The sequence below is a fragment of the Aptenodytes forsteri genome, unplaced genomic scaffold (assembly GCF_000699145.1).
Source record: "Aptenodytes forsteri isolate BGI_AS27 unplaced genomic scaffold, ASM69914v1 Scaffold49, whole genome shotgun sequence".
NCBI lineage: Eukaryota > Metazoa > Chordata > Aves > Sphenisciformes > Spheniscidae > Aptenodytes > Aptenodytes forsteri.
The window spans coordinates 2759723-2779855 of NW_008795125.1; the positions used below are offsets into that span (position 1 = coordinate 2759723).

General features: G+C 37.6%; 1 protein-coding gene across 3 annotated transcripts; it reads right to left on the reverse strand.

Moving 5' to 3' along the window:
- Window positions 1-691: 691 nt before the first annotated feature.
- Window positions 692-18960, reverse strand: RAD21 (RAD21 cohesin complex component). Of its 3 annotated transcripts, none has more exons than XM_019471522.1 (14): window positions 18792-18960; window positions 16791-16920; window positions 14509-14608; window positions 13416-13522; window positions 12329-12532; window positions 11602-11727; window positions 11282-11404; window positions 9804-10027; window positions 9317-9482; window positions 8917-8943; window positions 8415-8539; window positions 6716-6865; window positions 5186-5269; window positions 692-2518 (listed from the first exon to the last, which is right to left on the reverse strand). In XM_019471522.1, the coding sequence occupies exons 1-14, from the start codon at window positions 18933-18935 to the stop codon at window positions 2327-2329; spliced, it is 1902 nt and encodes a 633-aa protein (XP_019327067.1). In that variant the 5' UTR covers window positions 18936-18960; the 3' UTR covers window positions 692-2326. The 3 variants fall into 3 exon arrangements, with proteins under 3 accessions (XP_019327067.1, XP_009275478.1, XP_009275479.1); XM_009277203.2 differs by having other exon boundaries at window positions 8415-8515; window positions 8893-8943; XM_009277204.2 differs by lacking the exons at window positions 8415-8539; window positions 8917-8943 and adding an exon at window positions 8592-8743.
- Window positions 18961-20133: the final 1173 nt, after the last annotated feature.

The following is a 20133-nucleotide window of genomic DNA, read 5'->3' on the forward strand; positions in this document are numbered from 1 at the left end:
ACACGCACACGCCCAGGCTAGCTCAACACGGGCCAGCCTGCATCCCACAAGGCTTACAGCACGAGCAAAGTCAGCCCGACTGCTTCCACAGGTAGCTCAAAAGCAGTATAGTCGCTTCTGTGAGGAGCCCAGAGTAACTCAGCTTATTGCATCGAGGCTGGTTCTTCAACTCCCAGAGACAGCCCACGTTGAACAGAATTCGTTACCCCGGGCTCCGTAGTAAGCTCTGCAGGTAACCCGAGTGACTCCATGGGAGATGCACTGCTTCTATAGCCTTGGATCCAAGTGTCCGGATCCACCAGGAGCACGTAACTTCAGAAGCACTGACATACACACATGCAGAGGCAATTCTAGAAGCCAGGGAACAGCAGAGCTAAAAGAATTCAAGCTGGATATGTTCTGGCATTCAGAAGGGACTGGCATGGAGATGAATCACATTTTATAGACAGTCTCCCCTAATTTTCCGCACAGACATTCCTAGCATAGAACGCTTGAACAAAACCACAGTACGGCCAGTAGAATAACTCTTCCTTCCTAATGGCGAGAAATCTATTTACATATAGAAACTTTAAATCTCTCAAAGACCTAAATCGTTACACTTCCACTCCTAATACCAAAACAAGCAACCTGTAAATGCTAGGTCCCTCCTGCATAAATGAAAGGTGTTCAAACAAGGTACAGAGCTAATACGTAACAGCTTATAACACAACTTTTATTAGAAAAAGTTATACATAACAGCATCAACTATTTTCAAGAATATTAACCTTGAAAAGCAACAAAAACAGACTAAAAATGTATAACAAGAAACTAATGACCTTTTCTATAATTAAACATTCAAGTTATCTACAATGTCTCTTTTTACAAAGGGGAAAATCATGGTTTTACAGGCACATCATGTTGAAAATAAAGCTGCAGTAACTTTATACAATTAACTTTTTCAAGGATTATTAAAACATGGTCATCATGTAGTCTCAGATTTTTTTTTAAACATTCACATAATTTTACAGTTGAGTATACACTGAAATTTCAGAGTCCCAAAATTATTTCACAAAAGTGCCAACGTTAAAACCAGAACCTTCGGTGTGAATAATTTTGCCCTAAAAAAAGTTAAGACAGGTTTCCATAATCAACATATTCACATAATTTCTGGTGCTACCTGGTCTAACAGTAAAGCTTCATTCTTTGTAAGTAAAATCAAATGGGACTTCTTTTGCAAAACTGATAAAATTTTTTGAACACAGGAGTGTGCATTATTGGAAAAATCGATACTAAAACCATAAATATATCCAAAGAGTCATTAATACACTACACAATTAAGTGGAACTGTGCCCGTTTGTACTGTATATTCAAGTTTGTTGCCCTTTCGGTACAGGTGGTATCTGAATTTAGCATCTTTACAAAGGCAATCTGTTCAACTTCTCTTATTCTTATCTTCATATGCCTGCTTAATAAAAATCAGATAATTTACAATCTAGAAGTCTGTTTTAAAAAGTCTGGAGTTTATATACAGCTCTAACAAACCTAAAGCATTTTGATATCTTAAAGGTTTAAACGAAATGACTAGAGTTCTTACTTGACACTTATTAACAGTAATTAGCCATTATCAGTAGTGGATCATAATGAGGTGATAAGTGAAAAGGAATGTTTCGTCTAAAATGCTTAACACATGTTCCGTCCTTTCATGTATGCAACAGTATCACGTAGAGGAAGTGCTTTCCACAGACACCCGTTTCCCCTTAGCATCAAGGGCTACAAAAATCTGACTGCAAAAATGCAGTGACAAAGCAAGCTGACATATCAGGCACTACCTTTCATATTGGCAGCTTTAAGAGACCCACGGTATGCACAAAGATCTAGGGAAGGGGAAAAAACCCACTACTATGAGAAGTAGACCGAACATTTTAGACGAGTTTGGCAAAGTTTTTAATCAGACAATAGGTTGGCCATTCAGGTTTACTTGTATAGGTTAAAAAGATCACTATTCAATCAACTAGTCAAATTACCGTAAGACATTTTCATTGATACTCAACGTTACATGCACCAATATTGCACACATCTGCTCCGAGCTGTTAAAACAATCTTCATCTGGGTCCTTGAGCTGTCTGGTTTCCGCAGTTGGAACTCAAGCCACCCACCCCAGCAGTTTCACTAAAATTTTAAGTGGCAAATTTAAAATACAAACCCCAAAATAACCCCAAAAGAAAACCAAGGACTTTATACAGACAATAAAATCTAAATTTTCTGCAATGGTCTTGTGGGCCCTACAGATGGGGCAATACATGTATGCACTAGTGAAACAAACACTAGCTCTGCTGTATCTAACCATTCAAATAATATGAAATCTGGGACCAGGTGTTGCAATGATGTCACTGTAAGGCTCCTCCTGTGTCAGCTCTATGGCTTGCTGTTTCTTAAGTACCAGGAAACTGTAGAATTTTGCAGCTGCTTGTTTTCTATTCGTATTTCTGCACAGCTCAAGCAAACTGATAGATTCTGCTCCAGTCTTAGCAAGAGCTCTCTGAAAAACAGAAACATTGATACCACAAATTAAACAGAGAACTACATACAAACAAGAACGTCCGTGGGCAAGATTCTGTTTGTTGTCAGCCCCAGGACACTCTGAGGGACTGGGAAGGACTCGACATTGGGTGGGGACACTACATCATGTATATGAAAATTTCTATATGGATCTTATGTAAATGAAACCAAGTAGGCTTCCCAGAGAAGTGTGAAAAATCAGTCTTGAATCTGTGCAACTTATTCCAGAAACACTGTAGTATAGCGCAAGATTTTCTTACTGCACCAATAGCTAGCCAGTCTTTGACTACAGGACAAATATTTTGAAATAGGAATAAAAAAATCCTGGTTTATTTCTCAAAATAAAAATAACTCCGAAAATAGTAATGATCTATTGTTTAAAACAAAATTTCAAGAGCTAAGGTTCTTTAAATGATGCATAATTTTCCCAAGGTGAAAGCCTGTTTATTTCTAAAACTCCTCTGCTTGTCTGAAACTAAGTACCCGAAGTTGCTTAAATTTTTTCAAAGTCTTGGCCAGAATATAAAAAAAATTCAGGAAAATACATCTGTTTGCTGGCTAGAACAACAACTGACGTCTTCAATTTAAAACAGAACCGTCTGCTCTGGAATATCTACTAGATGAAAAGATATTAGGCTGGCCAAACCAAATTACTTTATATTAAACAGATCTTAACTTCGAATCTCATTACAGTCTTAATGTTTCATCCATTCAGTGTGATGCTCTTTTGGGCACATGGAAGAAAGAATTGAAAAAAAGCTAGACGTGGTCCAAAGAGAATTCTGAAGCTCTTTTCAGAAATTGTGATGAAACATTCAGAGAGGAAAACATTAAACAACATTACCAACTAAACATCTGTATACTTTAAAAGTTACTTTTAAGCAACAGTTGTACTGCTTTGGGCTGGAACAGAGTTAATTTTGTTCACGGCAGCTCACATGGTGCTATGTTTTGGATGGGAGCAAATGTTTTTGTTTTGGAGCAAAGTAGGCTGGGGGTGCACAAGAAGCTGGGAGGGGACACAGCCGGGACAGCTGACCCCAAGTGACCACAGGGATATCCCATACCATATGACGTTGTATTCAGCAATAAAAGCTGGGGGAAAGAAGGGTGTGTGTGTGTGTGTGTGTGCGCATTCGGGGTTACGGCATTTGTCTTCTGAAGTAACCATTACATGTAACGAAGCCCTACTTTCCTGGAAATGGCTAAATGTCTGCCTGCTGTTGGGAAGCAGTGAATGAATTCCTCATTTTGCTTTGCTTGCGCACGCAGCTTTTACCTTACCTATTAAACTGTCTTTATCTCAAACCACGTTTTCTTGCTTTTACTCAGAATTCTGATGCTCTCCCCCATCCCACCAGAGGGGAGTGAGCGACCAGCTGTGTGGGGCTGAGCTGATTACCAGGGTTAAACCACAACAACAGTTTAAAATGATCTTACTTAAACTAGCAGAATTCTTGCAGGTATGCAAAAGAACTAACTTAAATCACATTAGTTTACAATGTAATCTGAACTAAAGTTAAGTGTATTTAAGTGTCCTAAAGGCTATTTAGGAGTTCAAAATTAAGGTTTCATTGTTATGAAATGAAATGAGATGACATGTAAGTCATAATGAAATGAGAGGTAAGCAAATAATTCTTATGATATAACTCTAGTAACATTTTCCAGAAATGTAAAGCTTTTGCTTGATTATACCACACTTTTGAGAAACTTAATAGAATATGAAATACTACTAAATCTCAGTTTACTGAAAACTCAGCAGCATTCTGTGCCCCCCTCCCCCCCAGTCCACTATACTGGAAGTTCAGAGATACAGTGATGACACTGAGCTTTTATCAGCAGAGACAACGCCTATCAATTTCACAAAAAGGTGAGGATGACTTTGGAAAACAGAAACAGGTTAGAGATGGAACTGAAACACTTCACTGACAGCAGAATCTCAGGAGCTGCTAAAATGTTTAAGGGAACAAAGGGGTAGGAACTGCAAACTAGACCAAAAGGCAAAGGTGGTCCAAGAATATATGAAGTACCCATACAGAGATCTATATACAGACGGACAGCAGTTTGCACTTAAGTTCAAGTGTATGTAGGGGGTGTTCAGTTACCTTATCAGAAAAAAGCTCTTTAGTTCTAGCAAGCAAGAATCCCTCCTACAAAGATTATCTGTTTATGCAGACTGAAGCCACATGCTGAAAAGTAATGCTGCACCTCGGCCAAGGTGAGATTCAGCTTATCATAACATGGAAGTTTTCAAACTAGCCTAGCCAGGAGTAAACATCCTGTAAAATGGTTTTATCCCTAGACCTTGATGGGGTTTGCCTAGGGTCACATTGCACAAAGTCAGCAGTGCTAACGTTTCATTAAAAACATGATCACACCCAGTTATTTTAAAATTTGAATTTCTGGGAGTCTTACTTGCACACCAAGTGTGGACATAAAGGTTGAAAAACACTTAAGCGAAAAATTTTACTTCAAATGTTCTTTGGAAAAAAGTGGCAATTTTTTTTCCCTCCAAGACAGAACTGATATTTTAAGTCTGTAACATCTACTGTAAGGAAAGCTCTTTCTTAACCTTTTAACTCATGTCAAAAGTGTCAGTGGGCACATTCAATAGCTACTTTAAGAGAAAGCAAATTATCATGTGTACCTGAAGCCCATGAAGCATTTGTTGAGTTCTCTTGTTCCATCTCCTTTCTTCTTGATCCTGATCACCCCCCGTGCCATCTTCTTCCTGCAAGCAGCCAAAATTCATGCATTTACAAAACAATAATCTTTTCATCCACTGAGTTATGAAATGATAGAGGTATTTCTAGATATTACTGCAGCTTTTTCTTTTCATCAAGCCAGAAGGATTAGACAACTTGAGTCACAGGATACATCTAGGAGAGGCAGGAAGTGGGATGGAGGAAGACACACATGTAAGCTGATGTACCGTAGTAAGGTTGCCTGCCACTATGATTATACCTCAAAATGTTACGCTGACAATTAGTAAACCAAAGTTCAGTCATGACAGCTGAATGAGAAGAGACTTCAGTCAAATCTAGGATTGCTAGTACTGAACACAGTATCAATAATGCTTTTATTCTGCAAACATTAACAAACACAAACATGTTCTCATTTCACTGTGGAAACAGAACCATTGAAAAGGAAAATAGGTTGTTGCTAGAAGCTGCGAAAGCCAGCTGTAACAACTCAGCTCCCCATGTCCTGTGAAACACTCACCTACACAGAACAGTAGGTGTTTATGGAAGATGTGTTATATATGGCTTTTAAAATAAGAACTTTATTTCAAATCAACAATTAAAAAATCACCACGAAAGCAACACATGCAAGCAGTATCTGCTTTGCGTCCAGTTTTAACTCAAGAACCTCAAACTGTGCAGAAAAACTGTTTGGCCAAGTTTTTTATTTCTCAAAATAACTCAGCATGTGTTTCTTCCTCTTCATTGTACTACTTTTAAAGTAACATTTCTCTGCACCCAGCAACATCCTGAAGTGGTCAGGCAGTTGGACTAGATGACCATTGTAGGTCCCTTCCAACCAAAAATATTCTATTCTAACAGCTTTGTACATTGCTAGGAAAATCATCTTGACTAAAGTAATTGACTAAAGTAATTCACATTTCTTTGTACATGTGACTTGTTACAGAAGGAAACTTCACATGTCCAGATACATTCTTTTTCCAACAATAAAACAGTTTTTAAAAACCTAATTTAATATTATGCATTTTGGGTGTAAAATAAAGAGAATCAATGAAGTCTGTTTTGATAGCCACAGAATATTAAATATTGTAGCTAAGAAACAACTTCAGTTATCACATTTTAGGATGTGGACCGTTGTCTTACAAAAATCTACTTTTATTAAGTGGCATGAGCTATTTAAAATGGAACCATAAAATTAAGTTCAAAACTTCTTGTATAAGTCATCATAAATACATAGAGTGGTTTAATCCAACTGTGTGTGAGAACAGGAGAACCCTCTAATTCAAAGCAGAATATATATATGCAATTTATAAAATGGAGTAATATAAATAATATAAAATGGTCATGGAATAATTTTGAAATCTACATTTCCAAAGGTTATCATTTCCTAAGTAAGGACTAAAGATTTATCTTATGCCATTTAATGAATCCAAAGTCAAACAGTGCTGGGGAACACACAAACCCTTTCTACATACCTCCTCCTCTTCCTCCTCCTCTTTCTCCTTTTCCTTCTCCTTCTCTTTTTCTGGCAGAAGTTCTAGCTCTGGTATTAGCTGGCAGATGTTTTGGGGCTCCTCTGGGGGCATTTCTACAGGTGGGATTTCCAGCTGTTGTGCTGGTGGATGCTTTCAGAGTACACAATACAGTTAAACCAATAGCATCATTTTATCAGTGCTTTTACAACAGAATGCTGATGCTATAAACTAGTTTCACAAAATCCAAGTCTCTAAATCTTAGCCATTTGTCAGAATTTTTATTTTTGAAAAATGAAAAGCAATTTGTTTTGTTTTGCTGTCCATACATGTACTTTTAATCCTTTAGATTCTACTCAAACCAGAAATTATGATATCACTGTAAGGAAAAAGGCTTTCCAATAACTTCACTTAGTCCACCATCCAAACTACTGATCTCATTTAGTGAATCAGCACGTGCAACTTCAAAATCCCACGTAACCAGATGCAGTGCTACATGAACACACTTTAACTCACTGGAACAAGACATCTTCAAAATATCAAAATGTTGTTCTTTGCAGTACAAGCATGAAGGAATTAAAACGTAGGTACTTTGTAAAGTTTCCAAAAATGTATGAGTGACTTTGGTGCTCAAGTATCATTCTCAGAAGATATTTACATCAAGAGGAAAATCCAGAAAAGCAGTTTAACAGGATTCATGTAGTCAATGTTAATAAAATTAATATACAGTATTCTCCCCCTGAAATCTATACACAGTTAAGTGTTTGCCAGTAAAGTTACCTTGACACCTGAAACTGTTTCTACACATACCCTAAACCAGCTCAAAATAACTTCTGGTTTAGAGTCATACAGCAGGTATCGCTACAGGTATGTTGCTAGAGGTCTGATCTGGTTAGCGTGATCAAAGAATTCCCAACACACACCAGTAGCATTGACTTCAGCACAAAGTACAAACAGTTGATGCCAGTTTCACCCAATGACACAGCCAAGAGGAGCAGCAGCTGCCACCCTTTTTAATAAGATAATGTAACATCTAACAGTCTCATTCTACAGCGAACAACCTGTTATAGCCAAGAAACGTGAAAAGTGAGGTTAAAAAACACAAATATGAGAAAGACAGCATAAACCAGGACTATTCTCACCAGGTAAGCATTCAGAAAAAGAATACACCTTTCATTTTGCCCATTTCCTCTCCCCTTCACAAATATGGTTTCCTTTCACACTGCATCACAGCTTTTACAGAAGAGGTAGATATGAGCTAGCTTCCAAGTCTACTCATAACTAGGAAATCTTTCCTGAAGATCAAAGTTTTTCTTTGAACCCTTAACCCTGGAACACTAGGACTATCTTAAAAAGGAAGTTTGTGCAGCTAGCACAATCCTTTCTTCGTCAGTGAAAGCTGTTCATATACACTTGCCAAGCAGAAGAATTTGATAGCTTTGTAAGCAATACACTTGACCCCTTGAAGACTTTTTTTGGAGGAAACAGTGCCATTTCTTTATCCTACCTGCATTTTGAATGTTTCAGTAAGCTTTCCACGTAAGAAAAACACCACAAAGACTACCCAGGGACAAAGATTCTGATACTACTCCAGCATATCGCACACCATCACAGAAAGCTAGTGCCTCAAATCTGTGTCACTTCCTGCTCAAAGACACCATCCACTTCTCATTCTCCAAAAAAAAAAAAAAATCTTACTCACAGGTAACACTGGCTCTGGTTCTACTTGCTGCAGTTTGCGTTTAACACCTGTCTGAGGCGGTGGGGGTGGCATAACAGATTCATCCAGGTTGGTTCTGCTGCCTTCCATCATCGATTCTTGTAAACCAAAGACACCTCCACTTCTCATTCTCCAAAAAAAAAAAAAAATCTTACTCACAGGTAACACTGGCTCTGGTTCTACTTGCTGCAGTTTGCGTTTAACACCTGTCTGAGGCGGTGGGGGTGGCATAACAGATTCATCCAGGTTGGTTCTGCTGCCTTCCATCATCGATTCTTGTAAACGACTTGGTTCTTCCAGAATAGGTTCATCTACATTCCACAACAAACCCAGTTTTAGATACTTTGGTACAGCTTCAAATTAAACACTGGCTCTGGTTCTACTTGCTGCAGTTTGCGTTTAACACCTGTCTGAGGCGGTGGGGGTGGCATAACAGATTCATCCAGGTTGGTTCTGCTGCCTTCCATCATCGATTCTTGTAAACGACTTGGTTCTTCCAGAATAGGTTCATCTACATTCCACAACAAACCCAGTTTTAGATACTTTGGTACAGCTTCAAATTACATTACTAAGTCCAATCTGCTATTAATGCAGAATTGAGCACTCTTAACAGCCTGCATAGCTTTTGCAGTGACTTAAATAGAATCGGTACAGATGTGCATACAACCCAATTCAATATCTATTTAATCCACTGGATCGAACTGAATCTCTAAGTGTCTTCTAGGAAAAACAGCTATTTTAAGTCATAGACTGTATATCAAGCTAAACAATCATTATAAAGCTCTTTCCTTCATTCATAATCTTTGGTGACTTAATATAAAGCACAAACAAAAGAGAAAAATAAGCTCCGAGGGAAAGCAGAGTATCTTTGACAAGACACAAACCAATGACATCTCGTTGCTGCTGTTGCTGTTGTTGTTGCTGTTCCTCTCTGGGAACCTCTGGGTTTTCAAAGTCTTTAAGGAACTCATCAAGGTTGTCAGCTTCTCCACCTTTCCTCCTCTTTCTTAGATCTTCTGGTACCAGGGGTGTAAGACAACGAGTAAAGAGCTACAGGGGAAAGGTTACATTATTCACTATTGTAGTTCTCAGTGTCCTTAATTTCATTTCAGAAAAAGTAATTATGGGCCATCTTCCTTTCCCACTTTTTAAGCTCCTCTCCAACAGTAGTAACATTTTAAAAAAACAATCATTTATTTCTGTAACTGATAAATATTTTAAGCATTGGTGTTATCTTAGTTGTTTTAGGTTTTTTTTTTAAAAATGACTACTGCTATCACTATATCATTATTCATATGCTGATGTTTACTATATATGAGGCACAATCCTGAATATAGTCCATTTAGAAATGAACCTGCACAAAAACATTACCTTCAGTAGCCTGTTATTCCACAAAGGCTGTGCGGGCAGAGAGAAAAGCTTTTCAACTCCACCAGTTTCTTTCCACATCATCAGTTTCTTAGTAGGAGGTGCCAAGTCCAAAGTAGTCACAATATCAGAGTAGTCACTTAATTGGGCTCGTATAGTCTTGCTATCCAGTTCTTTCACACTGTCCACAATCAGCTTTCTCTTCCTCTTTGCTTTGGTTTCCTTGACTGTTGAGATTTTTAGCAAGTAAATGAAGGTTAGCTCAAACAGATACCACACTGCACAAGAAACTTGCAGGTTCTCTATAGGTCTTATTTGCCCATGTATAAAGCTGCCTCAAGAACCTAAGGCAATGTCAGCTTTGGGAGAAGAAATGAAAAGCTATAAGCACTATGAAAGGTCAAACACTACGAATGCTGTCCCATAACCTACAGGTTCTTCTGTGTATACTTGTAGTTCTACTGAATCTACCTAAGACTCAATGTCCTCAGCTGCACATGCCTCCCTCCCTCATGGCTTGCTTGTCAGGCTGGTGTCCTTCAGGAGCAAACCCCTAAGATGCAAGGTCCCTCTGACCAAAGAGTCAAAATACCACACCGGGTTTTTCCCCTAAGCCCTATCTGAGCTTTGGTAGTGTTAATGTGGGTGGTTATCTTACCTGTACCTCTCATCCTGCTCTAGAATGACTTTACTGTAAATTGCTTACAGCCTGGCACTCTGCAGCAGACCCTGAAGCTCTGGCAAACGCTGTCTTTGCTGGTCCCAGCTGATCAGCTAGGACCTCTGTTGCTAGCTTGCCAGCAGAGGGCAGTGCTAGGGCTTTTTAATTGGCCAAGCAGTAAATCAGGGCCTGGAGTTCAGTCTGAAAACACAGGACAAACTACATTTTTTTCAGATCTTATTCTTTTAATAAAGCAGGGATCTGTTTATAATGAGCCACATACAGTACCAGTTAAAATAAGAAAGTGTCTTGCATTAGAGAAAAAGACAAGGACTTTCACTATTTAGTAGAACTTCAAATACAAAGATGCATCTCCTGAATTCAGCAATTCATTAAAGCTATAAATCACCAGAAGAGCACTCATTCTCAGTGTAAACAGCCACTCCCAGCCATCAAACACAGCGTATCGAGAACTGTGCTGCACTACAGACGCTGTATTAGAATTAAAGACATGATGAGTTCTATTCTGACTCATTGTATTTTAACTAGCGTGTTTATCAACAGCTACAGTATCATGCCGCTATACATACTGAATGCAGAAACCACAAACTAGTATCCTCCAAGACCATCAATGTAAGCTACCTACCTGAAAAGTACTGGAAGGCTGCCGTTAGAATAAAAGGAATTCAGCACTTGGTCCCTGGTTTCTCTTCCAACTGAGAAGCAGAGTCAGCAGCAGTGCTAAACATTCATTTCCACTCCATCAAGCTAAGGTGGTCTCTGATGACCCAGGTAAAATATTCCCAAACAGCTTACTCACCGGTTATGTCAATAGGCTCCAGAGCAAAAGCTTCCTCTTCATTGGGAACAAGCGTTGTCTGATCAGTCATAGTTGGTAACGGTTCAACTGGATCTACCGAGTCTGGGCTGTCTGGTCCACCCACTGCCAATTAGAACAAGTATCTTGCACTATGTCAAAACATTAAGAAACTGTGCTACCCTTCCCATCCCCTCCTCCACACCTTAAAGTGGTTTACAACATTTCATAGTTTTGAACTCAGCATGCTTTTAAGGAATTAGAATCCCAATTAAGTTAGTTGAAAACAAGTAATTCTAGATATAGCCCTAGATCATACTCACTTGATACATTATCATCATCATCCATATCATCGTGGGGAGGTTGCTCTGGCATCATTACTCCACTTTCCGAGAGTGCAGGTGGGTCATCAAAAATACCACCATCATTATTACTGAGGAGTTTGTCATCTGAAACAACCATATGAAAGAATCGGTTTTGCATCCACAAATTCATGAAACAAGTATAGACCAATGTATAAAGAAATACAGACAAATTTATGACAACACAGATAAGGATAGTGCAAAGGTTAGAAAAATCTATACTTTCAATGCTGACACAAAAGCAATTAGGAGTGCTTTTTCAAGGCGCATTTCAGCTCAAATTTTGAGCTCACAGATAGCCTTTATTACAATACACTTGCCACATATTTGCATCTTACTAGGTTTCTTAGTACTTCAGAGAGAAGCACTCAACACAATTCTCAACATATTAATTAAACCCTTGGAAGGAGTCAAAGAACAAGAAGAGTTGCATATTGATTTTTCTCTAAAGAATGTTATATACAGAATGGAAAAAAACTCTGGATGATTGATTTAATTTTACTTCATTTGAAATATGCCAACACTTAACGTGCTACGCATCATCTATATTGCTGTAACACTCACAAACCAGAATTCCACTGCTGAAGGCATAACTTAGAGAGGGACCTTGGCAACAAAGGTAACAATCTCCCCCCTGCCCCTATTAAGGCAGAAGGTAGGACAGAGGAAAAAAATTTCTCAAACATACCCAATATTCCACCATCATTTCCTTCTCCAAAATTATCATCTTTGTATTGGTCTTCATATTCCAGGTGATTAGATTTCTCATTGAGGTGACTGGTGCTCTGTTCAGGTTCCAGTAGGAGATTGGAAGCACTGGTGCTCACTAACATGTCATCCTCAAATGCACTACCTTCTCTCATCATCTCACGATCATCCATCCCAAAGTCACCTGCAAGAATATGATTTCACTGCTATAAATGCTAAAGAACCCAGCTGCAAGAGACCTAGCTAATCAAAGACCTAAATGTAAGAACAAACTTCATTTCAAGTTATCATAATTGCAGAGTTAATGACAAGATGTAAGGAATTATGCCCAGCAATACCATAGTGAAAATATTGTTCAAGCAATTATAAAAATAACCATCTCCTCTTCAAACCATTTCATTACACTTTTTTGAATTGATTTTAGCAAGATCCTACTAAATTTTAGCTGCACTGAAACCAAAGAATTCCAAGGAATTCAAAAAAGTTGTTCCTTATGCCTCGAGGTTGGGCTTCATGTACAGAGAGCAAACCAATACCAAATCAACACCACCATCAATACCTAGATTATACTTTCAAAAGGATTACTAAATTATGGATTACATTATTGTACTTTGGAAACTAGATATTCAAATACAACTGTCTTCAGGCTTTGATTCAGATCTTCATACGCTGTCCTTGAAAAGATACTGAAAAAAGTAAACTAGTCACCACTGACTGCTTCAGCTTTAGAAATCTTGTAACAGTTTCTGACTGAAAAGATGCCTATGATTAAAGCAACGGCCGACTTCATATTCACACCACGATTTGAAAATTATAATTGACATAGTACTTCACTGATTAACCTGACTGAATATTCTTCAGCTTTATGTAGGCAGCTAGAAGCTTGCTGAGGACAGGCTTCTTGGAAAAACTGACATGTACAAACTAAAAATTAAATGTACAGAAACACAGCATGTTTGATCTAATTTGTTTTGTACTTAGTGGGAATTCCATAGTAATTGCAAAACCGTAACTTTACAGTTACCAAAACTAGCTTAGTAACACATAATAATACACAAGATTTTTACCAAAGTCATTATCCTGGAGGATACTGATGTTGCCTACTTCTTCTCTCATTGTAATTTCTTCCACTCTACTCTGGTTCAAACTGAACTGCTGGGCCACGTCAATATCACTTAAACAAAACAGAAGGTAATTATCAAAAATCTCCATTAAAAAAAAAACTAACAACAGATAAAGCCTGCTTAGATAAATGTGAAATTAGTTCCTAAAAAGTACAATATACATTTAAGTCAATTAATGAAAAAGCTGATGGTAAATGCAGAATAGAAAACACTACTTAAAACAGTAAGACCATTCACGGTTAAAACCTATCATCCAAATTGCATTAACTTCTGGGAAATGTATCAGCAACCTCTCTTACTCCTTGCTATGTTGGGGCCCCTAATTTTAAAGGCCAAATTAATAACTGAGAACAGACTTCCTCCCCTTCAACTTCAAAAGCTATTAATATAATTTATCAAAAAGTATATCTAGTAACAGTACCAAGTTAATACTCTTAGTGGTGTGTTAAGGTACATTTCTTAGAAGAACACTGAATTTTTGTGTAGTTCCAAATTAGTATATACTCTAATTTTAAAATAAACCAAACAGAACCCTAAGTAAAGCAAACCGTATCCCAGAAATTCCATTATGAATAATCCAAAAGGGTAACATCAATTTTTAAAGACCAAGAACTATTCAAGTTGTATACTTGTTATTATGTTTAAAAGTAACCCATTAGTATTAAAAAGTTTTAAGAATTAAAATTGCCACTACAGAAGGTCAACAAGGACATTTCCATAAAACTAATCTTGTCTAACCTGAGAACGTATGTGATGTACAGTGCTTGCATATTAGAAAAAAAGAGAATTATAATACATATTCAAAAGCTTTTGTAAGGACAGCTTTAACTTCGGTTAAAATTACACGCTACTATGAACTTAAAATCAATACAAAGATGATTGCATACTTGCTTGGTATATTAAGAGACTTCAGAATACAGGTTACCTACAGACTTCTTTTTAATTCAGCCATGAGTTTGCTGTTTAAAAACCAGGTTCTCCTCATCCAAAACCAAACATCACTTGCATGGAAATAAAAAAAACAAACCAAGCTTACTCTAGATCAGGAAGTGGTTGATCAAAATCATGAAATTCCTCGGGTAAGGTAATAGCATTGTAAGCAGCCTCTCTGTTTTCCTCAGGCAAATCGACAACCCCTGCAGAGAAGAACACTCAGACATGAGTTCCCATTCCTTACAAGGACAGCATTTTCCCCTGTGCCTTCAGCATTGTTCCCTTGGCATGAGCTTCTTGTCTTTAAATTGTTGAACTGAACCGATGCTAGACACCTATGAAGAAACCTTAGATGTTAGTATTGAAATTCAGTCTAAATTCAAAATACATACCCTGCTCAAGCCCTTGTACTGTTTTGTATAACCCTGGAAGCCTCAAATCACTCGATAATGTTTCTGTAGCACAATGCAGAGCTGTGCAGCTAACACAGGCATTGTACATCATCACAACCCTATGCAGGTACCTGCTACAAAATTGTTTTATCGTGATTCTCCAGATGAGCTAGTTAGTCCTATATTTTGGTTTGGGTAAAGCAGCGGCAACACAGTATGACTACTTTGCTACTAGTCATTTAGTCAGTTCAATTAGCTCTGAAAGTCCCAGCACAGTACTGCCTGTACTTGGGCCACACAAACTTAGGCTTCTGCATTTAAAAGAGCTGGATTACCTAAACCACATACCTACCTTTTCTTATCCTCCCCAGATGCTTAGTCTGCTATTCAGTGGGCATTCTCAGAGCATGACTATCAGATTAGGCATCACACAAAACCAGTGCCAATAGTTGGTGTCTCTCTTTTATTTAAAGGCTTAGAGGTCAGGACACTTGAAAGTGCATGGGAAATGCATGTTCAATTCCTTCTGTAACTTGCAGGAGATTTGAGCTCTTGTTCTGCCTTCTGACCCACACAACACAGGCAATTCTGAGGTACAGATACTTCAGAAACACTCTGACCACTGCGCTCCCCTCCACAATGGATAATCAAGAACCACTGTCCAGAGAGACCAGAACAAGCACGAGTCTGTAGTTTACTCATCTTGGTACTTGGCTAGGAATGAAGAAACCTAGTCCATCCTTTCAGGGCTATCCAATATTTTTACCTGTTGGCTGCTTAAAATAAAACATGTAAATGACTCTCAGAGCAGACAGGATCAAGACAATGCCTAAGCCACAAAGCTGATAAACTGAGAACAAAGACAAGTGCCTCAACTTGTTTCAGGTCAGCATGCCACTTTTTGTACGTCTTGTTTTAAGGCGCTTCACTTTCTACACATGCTCTGTTGGGAGGGGGAAAATTGGGAAAACAGATTGCCTTATGAATTTAGACAAATTTATGTGTTCTCATGACCCTGGAAAGTTAAATGCAAGAGTAAACAAAAAAGTGGCAACGGTCAACATTTTGCCACTGAAAGCTACATAAAGTTCAATGCCTGAATCACAACGTGAAGATCAGGAAATGAAGATAAAGGCATTATATACCTTTTCTCAAATTTACTGTTGCACTGGCTTTCAAGAGTTGCCTTTTAAGAAAAAGTCTTCCTTAAGTTCAACTTTTAAATCTATTACACTCACAAACTTAAAAAGGTAGAGTATGATTCAGCAGCTGTGAGTATCCAGCAGCGTCACTGCCACAACTATACTCCAGCTGGAAAAAAGTTTCCCAGGCGAGAATTAAAGAAAACTATCAACCATGTGTAAGCCAAGTAATTAATTGCTGGATGGAAAGTCATTTCAGGTATTAATATGGCTCCCCATCCTCATGGAAAATCTTAAGAGTAAACAACAATAGAGGGGGAAGTTATGTGTCACACGTACAAAAGGGAAAATATCTTTGTTGCGCACATTACGGTTCACATTACTTCCAGAAACTAAAATGCAAAAGTGGTAAAAACACAGCTTACTTCTGTGTTTCTTTCGTAACTCATGGCAAGGCAATCTTTACCCTTGATGGAAACAAACTCCCTTCTGTGCTTCTATTCAGTACATGCAACTGGCCTTTTTCAGACTTGTGACAGAAGGTGGTAAACATACAGCATATTTCCATTTAACATCATACACCAACAAGAGCCAAAATCATAACTAAGATTTTACTGCATCAGCACTAATAGGAAAAGTTTTTGTGCAGACTTCAATTGAAAGATGTTTTTCAGCATACAACTCAGTCACACAGCCAGCCTGAAGCTGCACTAAAGAAAGTATCTTCTCCTATAATCCTGTATAACTTTATGTAATTCTACAGAGATAGGAAGGTAGAACTGTATACCTTCTTAATAAATATAATTATATAACAATGTAACTTTTCAGAGTGCTTTGATAAAGACAGATACCTGGACGAAAAGCCATCTTAATCTTAATGAAAGCCTCGTTACAGTCTGCAAGAAGGTATTTTGCTTTCCTGTGGTAGATTCTAACAACGCCTAGTAAGAGATGTCCTGAGGTTCGAAGTGCCATCTTCACCTAAAAACATATCGCACAATCAGTGAATTAGAAGTAGCCTTACTTTTTTATTTCCTTATGACATTTCAGTCAGCTTTGCATGAGTTTTTCAATAACATCAAGTATCCAAAACAAGTATAAAAATCAGCAGAAAAGTGAAGAAAGAAAGAATGCAAAGTCTAGAGTTCAAGATGATACTCTACATATTATTTATGGATGGCCTGGCAAATATCAGTAAATTAATAGCAGCTCACTCCAGGAATTCCCAAACACTGCTCTGTCTAGTAAAAAAAAAAAAAAAGACAAGACAAAACCCATTTTACCACATCTTCTTCTGACATCTTTGTTACTTTAATTGTGAAAAAAGTGAAAGATACAAAAATTTGGACAGCCATAAGTTACAATTTGGTTATGTAAAATTTGGTTAAAAACTGTTACTTGTTAGCTCCCCATCTTCTGTCCTGCAGTTAAGGAGAAAACCAGAGAGAAATAGTGGAAGATGTGGGGTGTCCATAAACAAGTACTGTCAAATTAAAACAAGTTTAAGTTCCTTTCCTCTTTAACCTCACTGCTTTACTATGTAATCAAGCATCTGCTGTGGGAACAGAAAACTGATAAAAAAATTCCAGGGAAGGACTCTTCATAAGTACATTAGTCTGAAAGAGCATGAGACTTGTGTTGAAGGGTTCATGGAATAATTGTCTCCCAGAAAGATTAAGCCATACAGGGTTTAACCTCAAACTCTAAGAATTCAAAATTTTTACTGCATACAATATCTTTCTAATATTCCAACTGATGAAAGTGTTACACAAAGTTAAATACATGAAAGAGTGCCTATCAATTTCTCCTTTTTCTAAAAGAATGCTGCAGCTCACTAGTGAGTCCATGAACATTATCTTCTTTCTAAATCCTTCCAGAGCTGACACTGAACCAAATCACTGTTCTGGAATAGTAAGTATCTCTGCGATTGTACTACACATTTTTTTGCTTATACGTAGGAGTTCTTCCAAAATCCAGAGTAGCATTATAGAAACATTGTTATATTTGTATCAACCAAAAGAAAAGATAAAAATAAGTTTTTTCTTTTTCAAATAGTTGCTTTTCTTATAAGACATTCAGACATTTGTTAAGTGACAAAAGTCACAACCATATCAGTCCACTAGTTCTTAAACAGAAAATTTCATTTTCATGAGTAGTAGAGGGAAAAAAAAAACCCCAACCATTTAAAAACCCAAGTTCCTCAAAATTTTCTCTGGTTTCACAATAGCCATCCAGAAGCGTTATGTTCTTTCAGTTTTGTTGCTATCTATTTGTTTCACAGAAAACCATAGACTAAAAGCTTCAAAAGCAAGGCTTTTACACCACAGTATAGTATTTTTATTATATGGAAAACTATCCTCATGTAACCACTAACATTACAAGCTACCATGATACTTCAGATCTTTTTGCTGTAGCTAAGCAGAAACATGCTTTGAACTCGGGTCACAAGCATAAACAAGGATACCTTAAGTGCTATTTCTACAGCTCCCAATAACAGCAGCACTGAAAGAGTGTCATCGTAAGGCCTTTAAAAGTTACTTCTTAGAAAGCCTGGGCCTTCCTCTCTTCCAGACATGTGCTTCTAAATGATGCATGGTACATCAAGATACAAGTCCTCCATTTATACAAAGCAAAACATTTTGTAACTAAATTGCATGATACTTTAGCATTAGAAAATTGATAAGAAAATACTCATCAGAGTCAATAGAGTATTTCACATCTGAACAGACCTTTCCACCCTTTAAAATAGCAATATTAAGAATGTTATTTCAGTGACCCAAATAGTAAGTACCACCTGTATACACAATTTCTTTTCACTAGAAGATAACATTACATCAGTGTAAAATAGATACCTTTGGTGAAATGATACTCTCCACGCTGCTCTCCAGATTACATTCAAAAACATGGGCTTTGGTTAGCTTCTTATCCCAGTGGGCCGCCAGCCAGATTTTGGCCAGTGGCCCACGCTTGCTCAGGACAAAGTGAGCATAGAACATGGTCCCAGATGTCTAAAACGAAGTGCAAACCTGTAAAGAGAAAGGCAAATTTACTTTTTTTCTGGAAACATCCTTGTAAATACACCCCTCATCCGCAGTACGCAAAGCACATGTTTGCTTTTCAATCATTAAGGTCAGACTATTTGTATAAAATATTTAAGAAGCCAACACTTACAAGTGGTGGCCATGTAACAGCATATATATTTATTGCAGAGGAAATATGAAACAGCAAGAACAGCAACCAATGACCATTTACATAATTTAAAAATGTTTACCATCCCGCAAGAAAAAAAATCTTGAATATATTAAACTTTGTGGTAATGATACCAAACTCATATAATGCAAACAAACATGTTTCAGTTTTCAGTCCACAGTAGTTTTCTACCACTTCCATTTCTTTCTACTCTTAATTCAGCAGCTACTACTATACTATACCAGTATATATTCTTCATTGTTTGAGTAAAACATTCAGCATTATAAAATACAGAGTCCTAAACTTTTTGGACTTGACCATATTTTCTTAAACAGAAAGTACAATTATGTCTTCACTTGAGCAGACTGCTCTCCATTTCATAATCCTCTTAGTAATGCTTCATATTTTTTATTCAAGTGTTGATAAAAATGGTAAGAAAATTAACTGCATTATTCCAAACTTCCTGAAGATTTCATTTTCTTCTTCCTCCTTCACCAGAAAAAGACTTCCTTTTATTTACTTATTTAGTAATTACCTTCTTACAGCTGATAAGATGCCAACATAACAAACCATGGGGAAGCAGAACAGCATGTCTTACTATCTAAACATGCCAATTTCATGCATGAGGTAAGCATATGATTCAGTTCAAGTACAAGTTGAGAAAACAAAAAATTTGCTTTAAAGAGGTGGAAGATTCTCCACAAACAGCTTTTTTGCTGCAATATCTGTAACTAGGGAAAAAGAAATGAAAGAGAAGAACAGGAGAGATGCAAGTGCATTTCAGTTTTTACCTCCTCCATACCTACAGAAAAACTGCCAGAGGAAGCACAGCAACCTAACAGTAAAAGCAGGGCAGTTTAATCTGGGCAGAGCCAGTGTAAGGAGCATTAGTTTCTAGCCATAAAAAACCCCCACAAAACAGTGTTTCCCAAATGCATGCCAACACAACTTATAAGCAAATAGGGAACACAGGGAAACACAAAGCATTGGTAAACATGACAGCCA

Bases quoted from the DNA above. Each gene is read 5' to 3' on its own strand.
- RAD21 (XM_009277204.2), bottom strand. From the start codon at position 18,935: ATGTTCTATGCTCACTTTGTCCTGAGCAAGCGTGGGCCACTGGCCAAA. The intron at 12,533-13,415 runs GTAAAAATCTTG...ATATTCTTGCAG, and splicing joins CCTCCAGGATAATGACTTTG to GTGACTTTGGGATGGATGAT. The intron at 11,728-12,328 runs GTATGTTTGAGA...TGGTTGTTTCAG, and splicing joins AAATGATGGTGGAATATTGG to ATGACAAACTCCTCAGTAAT.